The following is a 13,801-nucleotide window of genomic DNA, read 5'->3' on the forward strand; positions in this document are numbered from 1 at the left end:
GGGAAACACGGCCAGCCCACTGAGAACTTTACCAGGGATGTTCTGACTTTGACGTGTTGTTTTCTGGTTACCTCAGGTGATTGCTCTACACACCCTGGCTGCCTCTCTATCTGCCTGCATCTACCAAGCCCTGTGTGACAGCCACAGCTATAGGTAAGAGCGCACACGCATACACTCTTTAAGTAGTAGGGGTGGGAATCTTTTGGTACCTCTCAATTCGATTAGAATCGATTCTTGGGGTCACAAATCGCTAAAAAATCGATTCACGATTTTGGAGGGTTTTTTAATCCCCCCCCCAAAAAAAAGTATACAAAAATTAATAAATAAAAACATTAAAAAAAAAAAAACATTTTTCAAAATAACTGTGTATCGATGTGAATCACAAGAAGACTGAATCGCAATTCAAATGATTTCCCCCCCCACCCCTACTAAGTAGTTACCTCCTAGGCAGTGTTTTAAATGCAACGTTCCGTCTATCTCCAACCCCCTCCACCACTGACACGTACCCGCTGTCCCATGATGCCTTGCAGCAGTCAGGCGGAGGCCAACCAGTTCACAGGGATGGTGTACCAGGGCCTGCTGCTCAGTGAGAGGAGGAGACTACGTACGGAGAGCATCGAGGAGCACGCCACTCCAAGCTCCGCCCCCTCACAGTGGCCTGGTAACACACACACACCACCCCCAGCTCTGCCCCCTCACAGTGGCCTTGTAACACACACACACCACCCCCAGCTCTGCCCCCTCACAGTGGCCTGGTAACACACACACACCACCCCCAGCTCTGCCCCCTCACAGTGGCCTGGTAACACACACACACCACCCCTAGCTCCGCCCCCTCACAGTGGCCTGGTAACACACACACACACCACCCCTAGCTCCGCCCCCTCACAGTGGCCTGGTAACACACACACACCACCCCTAGCTCCGCCCCCTCACAGTGGCCTGGTAACACACACACGCCACCCCTAGCTCCGCCCCCTCACAGTGGCCTGGTAACACACACACACACCATCCCTAGCTCCGCCCCCTCACAGTGGCCTGGTAACACACACACACCACCCCTAGCTCCGCCCCCTCACAGTGGCCTGGTAACACACACACCACCCCTACCTGACCCAGCAGAACTGCACTCCCACTGAGACTGGAGCTGTCTGTCTTACCCTGTGCTGAGGGAGAGGAGAGCCAGATGGTGTTCAGTAGTGAGACCACAGTAGCCTTTAGGGGGGAAACAGAAGGACAGGAACATCACGCTATCTCAACACACTCCTGTTAAATCACTTTCAAATCATATTCAGTTATTTATTTATTTTTGCTTGTGCAAATGCATTGAATCAAATCACTTTCTTTGGAAAGAATATAATCTTATTATTTAAAAAATTATTTTATTTATATATTTTTGCCTGGGCAAAAAATCTGATCACTTCCTTTCAACAACAACAGAAAAAGAATCCCTTATTTATTTATTTTTTGCCTTGGCAAAAATCTAATCCCTTCCTTTCAACAACAGAAAAATAATCCATTATTTATTAATTTGTTGCCTTGGCAAAAATCTAATCACTTCCTTTCAACAACAACAGAAAAAAAAATCCCTTATTTTTCTTTGCCTTGGCAAAAATCTAATCAATTAGTTTCAAAAAAAAAGAAAAAAGCATCATTATTTTATTTTTTGCCTGGCCAAAAAATCTAATCACTTCCTTCCTTTCAACAACAAAAAAATAATTCTTCAGTTTTTTAAAATTATTTTCTAATAAAAGTATTTCTTGTGTTCGCAGGTGTGTCGTCCCTGATCTCGCTGGTTCAGTCTGCCAGGGAGCACGACCAGCCCAGGCTGAACGTGCTGCTGTGTGAGGCGGTGGTGGCCGTATACCTGTCCCTGCTCATCCACGGCCTGGGCACACACTCCGGGAACGAGCTGTTCCGCCTGGCCGCGCACCCCCTCAACAACCGCATGTGGGCCGCTGTCTTCGGGGGAGGGGCCAAGGTCATCATCAAGCCCAAACGTCCCGAGATAGCTCCAGGTAGACCACGCCCTTTCTCTCAAACGCTCCCCACCCTCCCTTCTCTCTTCTGGGTCTCACCTTCTCTTTTCTCCGGCTGTTCTCCTGGTGCTCTGGACTTAGGTGCTACCCTCTCTTCATCACTCTACCTCCTCCGCATTCTTCCTCTCCTACTTCCTCTGACACACTCTGGTGTGTCACTGGCCTGTGTGTCAGGATGTGCTCTGTGTGGAAACTGGCCTGTGTGTCAGGATGTGCTCTGTGTGTCACTGGCCTGTTTGTCAGGATGTGCTCTGTGTGGAAACTGGCCTGTGTGTCAGGATGTGCTCTGTGTGGAAACTGGCCTGTGTGTCAGGATGTGCTCTGTGTGTCACTGGCCTGTGTGTCAGGATGTGCTCTGTGTGTCGGGATGTGCTCTGTGTGTCAGGATGTGCTCTGTGTGTCACTGGCCTGTGTGTCAGGATGTGCTCTGTGTGTCAGGATGTGCTCTGTGTGGAAACTGGCCTGTGTGTCAGGATGTGCTCTGTGTGTCACTGGCCTGTGTGTCAGGATGTGCTCTGTGTGTCGGGATGTGCTCTGTGTGTCAGGATGTGCTCTGCCTTGTGACAGCGGAGCTCATACCAGCCTCACCTGACGACGGTCAGGGGTCGGAGAGGCCTGAGCGGGATGAAGCCCCCCCCACAATCACTGTCACCCAGCCCCCTCAGAGACCCCCTCAGAGACCCCCTGGCCCCCCTCGTCCAGGGGGAGTTGGGGTGGCCCCATCACCCCATGACAGCTGTGAGTTTCCCTGTTTGGGGTTTGCAGTGCTGGATTCGCAGTGCTGGTTTGCAGTGCTGGTTTGCAGTGCTGGTTTGCAGTGCTGGTTTGTAGTGCTGGATTTGAGTGCTGGTTTGCAGTGCTGGTTTGCAGTTCCTGGTTTGCAGTGCAGTACACATGGGTGGGGAACTTTGGTCCTTCCTGTGGTGAGCAGGGACATGGCTGTCTTCCAGGTTTAAACTGCTGCAACGGTTTCATGTTTGTCTCATGTGTCATCTCCTCTCATCCCATGACTGTTATTGCAGGTGTGTGTTTTCATTGCATGGCATGAATATTGTGCTCACTGGGTTCATGTACCACATGCGCTGAGGCCTTACCGCAGCGGTCGGGGTTCATGTATCACATGCGCTGAGGCCTTACCGCAGCGGTCGGGGTTCATGTATCACATGCGCTGAGGCCTTACCGCAGCGGTCGGGGTTCATGTATCACATGCGCTGAGGCCTTACCGCAGCGGTCGGGGTTCATGTATCACATGCGCTGAGGCCTTACCGCAGCGGTCGGGGTTCATGTACCACATGCGCTGAGGCCTTACCGCAGCGGCCGGGGTTCGAATCCGTCTGGTGCATGTGCATGTCTTCCCCTCTCTCGCTGTCTCCATTGCCTTTTCTGGCTCCCTTTGTATACTATCCAATAAAGCATGAAAACGCCAAATAGATCTATACAAAAAGTATATATAAAATACATACATATATATATACTGTGCATCGCCCGCCCATCTCATCTCATGTGGTGTTGTGTGTTTGTGTGTGTGTGTGTGTGTGTGTGTGTGACCGGAGCAGCGGTTAAGCCAGCAGAGTCCTGGACAGAGCCGTCCCCTGAGCCTGCAGCTGCTGCTGACTCAGACACTAAGGCTAAACCAGGTATACGTACCGCCGTCTGCGATGCCTCTAGCTGCTGTGGGCCAGGGTGTGGGGGGGTCACTCCTAGACTGTGTAGGGTGCAGGTAGCTGTGGGCCAGGGTGTGGGGGGGTCACTCCTAGACTGTGTAGGGTGCAGGTAGCTGTGGGCCAGGGTGTGGGGGGGTCACTCCTAGACTGTGTAGGGTGCAGGTAGCTGTGGGCCAGGGTGTCACAGCCGCCTGGCGTCGCGGGTGAGTATGGCGGTGTTCCCCTGTGAACGTGATAGGTGTGTTGTAGCTGAATCCCCCTCTAGTAGAACCCTTTATGGACCGTGCTGGAGAGGGACTCCCTCAGACACGTTTCAGGATCCCCCCTCTAGTAGAACCCTTTATGGACCGTGCTGGAGAGGGACTCCCTCAGACACGTTTCAGGATCCCCCCTCTAGTAGAACCCTTTATGGACCGTGCTGGAGAGGGACTCCCTCAGACACGTTTCAGGATCTGGCCTCTAGCTGAAGTGCGGTGCAGACTATCAGACTAGTACCTGGCTCTCCCACCTTTGTTTACTTGTCATTAATATTCCTGTGTGAGCAGTCTGTGGTCCTCAGGACAGGCAGGGTGGAGGAGGAGGAGGAGATGTGCTGGCAGTCAGATCCATGTGTCTGATGTCTAGATAGAGCTGCGTGTTTAAAGGACTTCACAGAAGGACAGGACGAGCAGAGGGGATCTAAATGCCAACAAGTCGATAGGAATCAGTCTTCTAAATGTTAATTCCGTTCCTCTATCAGACACACTCAGAGACACACACACACTTTTTCAAGATTAGAGGACTATAAATTATTCAGAGTGGAGAAAGTAGAGAAATAGACAATTCAAAGGCTTGGGCAAACACTCAATATTTTATTACTGAGGCAACGATCTGTGTTCTTATTTGGCCATGTTTATGTATCCATCGTTATTTTCCTTATGTTTGTATTTATTCATATAAACAGTGTGTCTAATTGTTTAGGTCAGACCGTTTTGTGATGTGGTGGAGGTCTGTGTGTGCTGTAGCCTACCGTGTGTGTGAATAGTCTGCATCTAACGTCTGGTCTGGTTTGTGTTTTATTTGTATGGTGGGCTTCAGTGGTACCTGAGATAGTCACCCAGGATAACTGTACAGGTTTGTGTACAACCATGTGTGTGCCTTTGTGTATTTCCTTTCTCTTTGTGTGTGTGTGTGCCTTCGTGTGTGTGTGTGTGTGTGTGTGTGTACAGTATGTGTCTACACTGCTGTCTGAGTTTAGACAGTACCAAATAGCTTCTTCAACATCTTCCGAACCTATCTTCCTGACTCTGGACTCCTCTGATTTAAACTGGTTTAGCCCTCTAACCCTGCTTTCCTTTGACTGAAGCCGTGCCCCCCCCGCCCCCGGTGGAGGATGTGGACCGGCACCGGCGCAGGTTCAACATGCGGATGCTGGTCCCTGGCCGTCCGGTGAAGGAGACCCCCGCCACCCCCCCGCCCGTGCCCCCGGAGAGGCCCACCTACCGGGAGAAGTTCATCCCCCCGGAGCTGAGCATGTGGGACTACTTTGTGGCTAAAGTAAGACACGCTGCCGCCAGCTACCATTTAGATCCTAAGTGGGACATGGGACACTGTGTAGAGCTCGTCAGCTGGAGCGTTTGGCTAAGATAATGTACTGTATCACCCTCCCTTTTTCCCTCTCTCCCTCCCTCCCTCTCTCCATCCCTCCCTCTCTCCATCCCTCCCTCTCTCCATCCCTCCCTCTCTACCTCCCTCCCTCTCTCCATCCCTCCCTCTCTCCATCCCTCCATCCCTCCCTCTCTCCATCCCTCCCTCCCTCTCTCCCTATCTCCCTCTCTCCCTCCGTCTCTCCCTCCCTCAGCCCTTCCTGCCTCTGTCAGACAGCGGTGCTCTGTACGACTCGGACGAGAGCGGCGCTGAGGAGGAGGAGGACGATGATGACGCCTTCCTCTCTGACACTCAGATGACGGAGCACTCGGACCCCAACTCCTACAGGTGGGACTGGGCCCCAGACCCTCCTGACCCTGAGGGACTGGACCCCTGACCCCCCCTGACCCTGGGGGACTGGACCCCCAACCCCCCCTGACCCTGGGGGACTAGACCCCTGACCCCCCCTGACCCTGGGGGACTAGACCCCCGACCCCCCCCCCCCCCTGACCCTGGGGGACTAGACCCCCGACCCCCCCCCCCCCCCCTGACCCTGAGGGACTGGACCCCTGACCCTGGGGGACTGGACCCCCGACCCCCACTTACCCTGAGGGACTGGACCCCCGACCCCCCCTGACCCTGAGGGACTTCTCCTTTCCTCTTCCTGTTCTGATAACATGCCCGTCATGGTTATTAAAGATGGTTATTAGGGTCGTTTCCTGCGTCTTAATGGTTATGATAGTCATTTCCTGTTCTGATCATGTGACCTCTCTACCTGCCCTACAGCTGGTCTCTGATCCGTCTAGTGATGGTGAAACTGGCTCTGAACAACGTCAAGACGTTCCTCCCCCTCACCGGCCTCGACTTCACAGGTACCACACACACACACACCCAGCCAGACCTCCTCCCAGATTGAACGTGAGACTGAAAACATGGTCCGTGTGTGTGTGTGTGTGTGTCAGACCTGCCCGTGACCTCTCCTCTGAGCAACGCCATGCTGAAGACCCTGGAGAACTGGGAGCAGATGATGCTGGAGAGGATGAACAAGTTTGACGGCCCCCCGCCCAACTACATCAACACCTACCCCACCGACCTCAGCGCTGGGGGCGGCCCAGCCATCCTCAGACACAAGGCCATGCTCGAGCCCGACAACACACCCTTCAAGTGAGCAGACACGCATATACAACACACACACACACACACACACACACACTGGAACCGAGTACCAATGGCAGTGTTAGAAACACTTAAAACACTAAGGTACTCAGGTGCTACCTTCTCTCCTCTTCCTCTCTCTACCTCCTCCACACTCTTCTTCCTCTCCTCCTCCCTCCGTAATGCCGTAGGGTCAGACGTATCAGAACCATGTCTGACACTGAGCTGTGTGTGTGTGTGTGTTTACATCTCAGGAACAAGAACCAGGTGTCGTTCCCCGCCAGGCGTCTGTGGCACTACCTGGTGAAGCAGGACATCCTGCAGGAGACGCTGATCCGCTACATCTTCACTAAGAAGAGGAAGCAGAGCGAGGTACAGTGGAGGAGAGCGCCCTGGTGCATGAGCTGGTTCTGCTGCTGGTACTGTGTGTGATCATTATCATAACCTGGTTCTGCTGCTGGTACTGTGTGTGATCATTATCATGCACTGGTTCTGCTGCTGGTACAGTGTGTGATCATTATCATCTCCGTTCTTCTAGAACACCACAATACACTGTGTGTTCTCCTCCACTTAGTTCAAGGTGATCTGCATACATTTGCCCTTGGCTTAAGGTTCCCTTGGAGCACACACATACACACACTTTTATTATTGTTTTGCCATTACAGAATACACTGAACTTCTCTGATTGATAATAGGTTACTATTTGGCCTCTTTATCACATGTCCAGACCACAGCCTGTAAAACAGATGCTACATTAGATCCTCTCTGATTGAATCAAGACGGCAGACTTCAATTCTGTGTTATCGAGACCCAAAAAAATAAGATTTTAGTCCCAACTGTTAAAACAGACTTGACGTTCTAGTCTCTTGGAGGCTGAAGGTAAGTTGTTCATGTGTTGGCATCAGAACCATGTTTGGCACATCCTTGTTGGCAGCTGGCTGGTCACCACAGTCCTTACTTGGGCACATTGGCAGAGACGTTGTCTGGGTAGGCACTCTCATTGACCGTGTTTATGGCCGGACAACCCTGTTCATTTTATGATTTTTCCCCATCTCACATTGTGTCTTTCTGTTTGTGCACATGTTTTGTGTTGTGACGTGTCTGTGCGTGCTGTGCGTATTGTGTTGTGTAGTCTGTAGACAACCATGTGGACCATCTCAATCCAAACAGCATAGCAGGAGCTCTCAGGTCCAGCAAGGTAGTATGCCTGTGACCCGCCCCATGGCCTGCCTGTCTGTCTGGGCCTGTCGCTAGCCCGTCCTGCTGGGAAGGACAACCAGCCACAACTTTCTGAGGGTTGTTTTGTCTGCTAGTAGTTACTGGGTGACTGTGGGTTCGTACTGGTTTAATGCTACCGTTAAATTGGAAAAGTTCCTTTCGTGATTTGAGAGGAAGGTTTGCATGTCCTGTCCAGTGTGGCCAGATAGAGATGACCCTCTCTCTCTCTCTGCGTGTGTCTGTGTTTCTGTCTGGGTTCTCCTGACCAATCACAGTCCTCTGGGGGCTGCTTCAACCCCTCACCTCAGCTAACCTCCACCCTCCTCACAGCTCCGGGGTCTGCTGCTGCTGCTGCTCCACTAACACGTCACCCTCCCTGGGCACAAACACTCGCTAACACCCCCCCGCAGCGGAGTCCCTCTGGGGCCCGGCGCCGCTGATGTCTGCTTGCTCCCCTCTGTGTCTGGGCCCTGCCTGTGGGTGCTGTGAGGGATGACGTTTGGATGATTTGTTTCCAGGTGGAGGCGGATCTGGGATACCCAGGAGGCAAGGCGAAAATCATCCACAAGGAGTCGGATATTATCATGGCCTTTGCTATAAACAGGGTAAGACTAGGATGTGTGTATATATACACACACACACAGAAAAGGCACCCACGCTTTGTTTACATTAATGTTGTCTTAAATACACATATGTTATGTCTTTGTATTTGTGCGGCAGTATAAAATCGCAGTGTTGAGAAAAGTTTTGTTTAGTCTTATACTTTGTATATTTCTTAAAGCATTTTTGTCGAACAAAAAAACGCAACATGATTTGTGTCTTTTGCACAGTACTGTGCATCATGTGTGTGCCTAGGTATACCATCCATGGTTTATTCACTGTCTATCCTACCTCCCTCCCTCCCCCCCTCCTGCTCTCCACCCGCCAGGCCAACACCAACGAGATCGTGCTGGCTTCCACCCACGACGTCCAGGAGGTGGACGTGTCGTCGCTGGTGGCAGCCCAGCCCTACACCTGGATCGGAGACGACTTCGACAAGGAGTCCCGCAGCTCCGACGACGTGGATCACCGCTCGTCCCACACCAACATCGCCCAGGCCAGCAGCGCTCCCTTCGCGCCCCCGCAGATGGCTGTGTCCGCCTCCATGCCCTGGCTGGGCAGCGGGCAGACCAGCATGGGAGCCAGCGTGGTACGACGCTTTAGTCGATCTGTTTATTCTCTTTTTTTTTGTTGACACGACATCTCTTTAAAACGCACGCCACGAGGACGCGCCTACATTTAGAGACCTTTCACCTCAGCACTTTTTTTCCCAGTGCTGAGGTGAAGTTCTGAAGTCAGTGAGATTGGTGTACTTCCCCGTGTTGACCAGTAGAGGGACACAGGCCTCTGGTCAGACAGCTCCAGCTGCTGTGGATTGGGGACACATTTTCTACAGTCAGTTTGTGAAAAATGTAACAGAAAGCAACGAGAGTCCCTCTCAAAGAAACCGGATCAACTCTCCTTCATGGTACAAATCTGCTCGTCACGCTGCTTTTCCAGAGAGAGAGATACAGAGAGAGAAAGATACACATAGAGAGAGAGAGAGAGAGAGAGAGAGAGAGATACAGAGAGATACAGAGAGAGAGAGAGAGAGAGAGAGAGAGAGAGAGAGAGAGAGAGAGAGAGAGAGAGAGAGAGACAGAGAGAGACAGAGAGAGACAGAGAGAGACAGAGAGAGACAGAGAGAGACAGAGAGAGACAGAGAGAGACAGAGAGAAAGATACTCATAGAGAGGGAGAGAGAGAGAGAGAGATACACATAGAGAGGGGGAGGGAGAGAGTATATATGTATTTATAGTTTGTATCAGCTCTCCTCCAAACACTGTGCTTGGGACTCAACAGCCCTATAGATGAGTCTGTGGAGGAAGAGAGATAGAGCTGTGTCTGTGCTTGTGTGGGCGAGCGAGGAGGCTATCACCACCACAGATACCTCCAGCTCACAGCCTCAGCTGTCCCAAGGTGCAGACCTGCGTCACCCTAGCGCCAGCTCAGTGTCACACAGAGCACCTGATAATGAGGAGATGGGCCACCAGCAGGAGAGAGGAGCCACACATGTACAGGACTGTGCACAAGTCATCGGCACTCAAGATTATGCCATGAATATTGTCTGAAATATATATATGTTTTTGTGCCTAAGACTTTTGCACTGTACTGTATATATACGATATACTGTGTGTATATATATACAGCATATCATATACATATTTGTGTGTATAAACTGTATACATATGACTATATTTGTAAATGTATATAAACATAATTCTTACATAATATACTGTACATATAACATGTCCTGGTTCATTGACCTGATCAGAGGTTTGATAACTGAATTGGAATCCCGGCGTTGCTGAACGAGGACGATAATGTTCCCTGTTGTGTTTGTTTTGTCTGCAGATCATGAAAAGGAACCTGAACAATGTGAAAAGGATGACATCCCATCCCATATACCAGTACTGTAAGAGCCTGTTTACTGGTCTGCATGAAGCATGCATTAGGCCCTGCTGTTGGGACCCCGTAGCAATGTCCTGACTGACTGACTGTGTGTGTGTGTGTGTGTGTGTGTGTGTGTGTGTGTGTGTGTGTGTGTGTGTGTAGACATGACGGGGGCCCAGGACGGCAGTGTGAGGATGTTTGAGTGGAACAGACCTCAGCAGCTGATCTGCTTCAGACAAGCACAGACAAGCAGGCAACGCCAGGGTCACACGTCTCTACTTCAACTCCCAGGGAAACAAGGTACACACACTACACACACACACTCACTACACCCACACACACACACACTCACTACACACTACACACACACACTCACTACACACTACACACACACACTCACTACACACACACACACTCATTACACACTACACACACACACACACTACACACTACACACACACACACTCACTACACACTACACACACACTCTCACTAAACACCCACGCACACACAGTCCTCTGCTAAAACATGCAGTGCAGTGCTGGTTATTGCTGTGATGCTGCATCTCTGTGTGTGGATGTGTCTCTGCAGTGTGGAGTCGCTGATGGTGAAGGCTTCCTCAGTCTCTGGCAGGTCAACCAAACCTCCTCCAATCCTAAACCCTATCTGGTATGTACACACACACACACACACACACACACACACACACACACGCTAATGCCCACACACTGGACATACTGCACTGGACTTGCACACTAACACACCTTCATTCTGTCTCTGCCTCTCTCTCTCTCTCTCTCTCTCTCTCTCTCTCTCTCTCTCTCTCTCTCTCTCTCTCTCTCTCTCTCTCTCTCTCTCTCTCTCTCTCTCTCTCTCTCTCTCTCAGAGTTGGCAGTGCCATTCTAAGGCATGTGGTGATTTTGCCTTCATCACGTCCTCCAGTCTCATTGCCACGGCCGGCCAGTCCAACGACAGCAGGTCAGTAGACGCGCACACACACACACCCAGTAGTATTATATCATTCCATCATGTATATACACGCACCCACACCCAGACCATAACCACAATCTTACACATTGAAAGTCACCACAAGTACTGACACTACAGTCTTAACACATCGCTTTTCTTTGTGTATTTCTTTCTAGAAATGTATGCCTGTGGGACACCCTGGTATCACCTAGCAACACCATGGTGCATGGTGAGAACCCCCAGCATCTTCCCAAAGACGGTTCTCTCTCACCGACGTCCCAATAACAACCCTGGGTATAGTCAGCCCTCTCACATATCTGGTGCTGTGTGTGTCTCCCCCCAGCCTTCCCCTGCCATGACAACGGGGCGACGGTGCTGCAGTACGCCCCCAAGCAGCAGCTCCTCATCTCGGGGGGCAGGAAGGGCTTTGTGTGCGTGTTCGACATCCGTCAGAGGCAGCTGCTCGACACCTTCCAGGCCCACGACTCGGCCATCAAGGCCCTGGCCCTGGACGCCTCGGAGGACTTCTTCGTGACCGGATCTGCGGAGGGCAACATGAAGGTGACTCCCCCGCACGCGCTCAGACCCCGGCTAGCAGCTGACAGGGCCCTGGAGGATGTGGCCTGTCGTGGGAGGAGGAGAGATAGCATACGCCAGGGTTGGAGGGTATCTCGACTGACGGGGTGTACTTTAGTTTGGGTTCACGCACAGATAGCTATTTCTGTCAGTCACTGGTTTAAGGGTATTTCAGTGATTCTTTTTCCTCAGGGTTGTTGAGCTGGGCCGGGGGGAGGGATTATCAGTTGAGGCCACCTTGGGAGTCAGGTGGCTGAGCGGTTAGGGAATCGGGCTAGTAATCTGAAGGTTGCTGGTTCGATTCCTGGCTTTGCAAGATGACGTTGTGTCCTTGGGCAAGTCACTTCACCCTACTTGCCTCAGGGGGAATGTCCCTGTACTTACTGTAAGTCGCTCTGGATAAGAGCATCTGCTAAATGACTAAATGTAAATGATGAATGTTGACTAGACCTTGGCTTTACAGATGATACCTACTGTATGAGAATCATCCTCCCCCTCTCCCTCCGTCCAGGTGTGGAAGCTGGCGGGTCACGGCCTCATGCACTCCTTCAGCACGGAGCACGCCAAGCAGTCCATATTCCGCAACATCGGCGCGGGCGTCATGCAGGTGGAGACCCGCCCCGGAAACCGCATCTTCACCTGCGGCGCCGACGGCACGCTGAAGATGCGCGTCCTGCCGGACCGCTACAACATTCTCAACAGCATCTTCGACATCCTGTAGCCGAGCGGCCGTCTGGCCTCGAGCGGCCGGGAAAGGAGCCTCTGAGAGAGAGAGAGAGAGAGAGAGAGAGAGAGAGAGAGAGAGAGGGGGGGGGGGGGGGGGTAGTTCCACATCCTGTACACGTGAATGGTTTGTAGTGACGGGAGGGGATGGGGTGGGAGATTGAAACATGTCCAAGCTTTCGGCAGCTTTCAGCGTGTTTGTACTGTAGGTTTACTGTCATGTAAATCATAGCCAGAGTGAGATGAAGCTGTGCATATTGTCCTCCCCCACCCCCCCGAAAGCCTGAAAGCAAAGAGTTAAAGCAGCAGTACCATAAATTTATTTTAAAAGCTAGATTTACTGTCATTTTCTGAGGCCGACATTGTTCCAGACTCTCTACTCGGAGAGTGTGTCCATAGGGAAGCTATGCATGTCCTGTTCTCGTTATGCGGTGCAATCACAGGTCTATTGATAGTGCTCTGTAAAAGTGCTCAAGCAAAACTTTTAAAGTGTGTAACTGTCGTCATTTTGTGCCCACAGCCGAAATCTTTTTAGCATCTACTTTAACCAGCACTGTGGTTTAAGTCAGTGGTTTCCAGTGTGAATCGAGTTGTTGGATCTGCATTTTGTTTCCATGGTTTTAACTCCCCTGGCTTATCTCCCCTGTGATGGCAGAGTTGAACCCCCTTAGTGAGCCCTGCCCCTTACCCACTTGGCTGCTCTGTCACAAGGCCCAGACCTGGCCTGGTGTAGCCTGACTCGGTGCCCTCTGCTGTGTCTGCCCTCTGTACGCCCGACTGCCCCCAATCGCCTGTTTGTGTGGCAGCCTCACTGCTAGAACATTGCTGTTTGGAAGATGACGTGTTTTACTCCTGTGACTGTGGTTTAAATGTCTCATCTGTCTGGTCCACCAAACTCCCCCCCTACCCTGAGTAGAAACACAACACTCCAGTTCTGGTTTTGCACAATATGTTTTGTTTTGTTTATTGTTTTTTTTATTATTAAGATTACGTTGTTGTTGTTGTTATTGTTTATTATTAAGTTATACAAGTTTGCTTTGTGTTTTGTTTGGTCATTGTTTTCTTGTTATTTATGTTTAACATATTGCCTTTTACGTTAGGAATGTAAGGGGTGTATTACTCTATTTCACTGGGACGTAGTGCGTCATGGTGTTGGTAGGTTTGTGTGTGGTTACCACTGTAGTTCTCGTTTTTACTGGTTCATCCATAATAAATAGATATTTGCACTCAAATCTGGAGACACTATAAAAGTTTCTTTCAAATGAATAGGCTATCAAGAGGAAACTGTTATATACAAATGAATGTCTGGCTGTATTTGGCCAAGTAGTATAACGTTTAAAATAGTTTTAATATATAAATA

The 13,801-nt window shown here is 50.9% G+C and overlaps 1 protein-coding gene across 1 annotated transcript in view; it reads left to right on the top strand.

Moving 5' to 3' along the window:
- The window catches only part of dmxl2 (Dmx-like 2), a 37,267-nt gene extending 23,587 nt beyond the window's left edge, over positions 1 to 13,680 (top strand). The window contains 20 exon segments of the mRNA XM_067248476.1: positions 77 to 153; positions 531 to 661; positions 1,773 to 2,018; positions 3,596 to 3,676; positions 5,049 to 5,239; positions 5,544 to 5,677; positions 6,116 to 6,201; positions 6,292 to 6,493; positions 6,739 to 6,856; positions 7,617 to 7,682; positions 8,221 to 8,307; positions 8,631 to 8,891; positions 10,135 to 10,195; positions 10,336 to 10,406; positions 10,408 to 10,473; positions 10,765 to 10,842; positions 11,060 to 11,151; positions 11,319 to 11,371; positions 11,486 to 11,703; positions 12,230 to 13,680. Coding sequence (XP_067104577.1) covers positions 77 to 153; positions 531 to 661; positions 1,773 to 2,018; positions 3,596 to 3,676; positions 5,049 to 5,239; positions 5,544 to 5,677; positions 6,116 to 6,201; positions 6,292 to 6,493; positions 6,739 to 6,856; positions 7,617 to 7,682; positions 8,221 to 8,307; positions 8,631 to 8,891; positions 10,135 to 10,195; positions 10,336 to 10,406; positions 10,408 to 10,473; positions 10,765 to 10,842; positions 11,060 to 11,151; positions 11,319 to 11,371; positions 11,486 to 11,703; positions 12,230 to 12,439 — 2,529 coding nt within the window. The 3' untranslated portion in view covers positions 12,440 to 13,680.
- The last annotated feature ends 121 nt before the right edge of the window (positions 13,681 to 13,801 follow it).

This window comes from Osmerus mordax, chromosome 13, assembly GCF_038355195.1.
Source record: "Osmerus mordax isolate fOsmMor3 chromosome 13, fOsmMor3.pri, whole genome shotgun sequence".
In the NCBI taxonomy this organism is placed as follows: Eukaryota; Metazoa; Chordata; class Actinopteri; order Osmeriformes; family Osmeridae; genus Osmerus; species Osmerus mordax.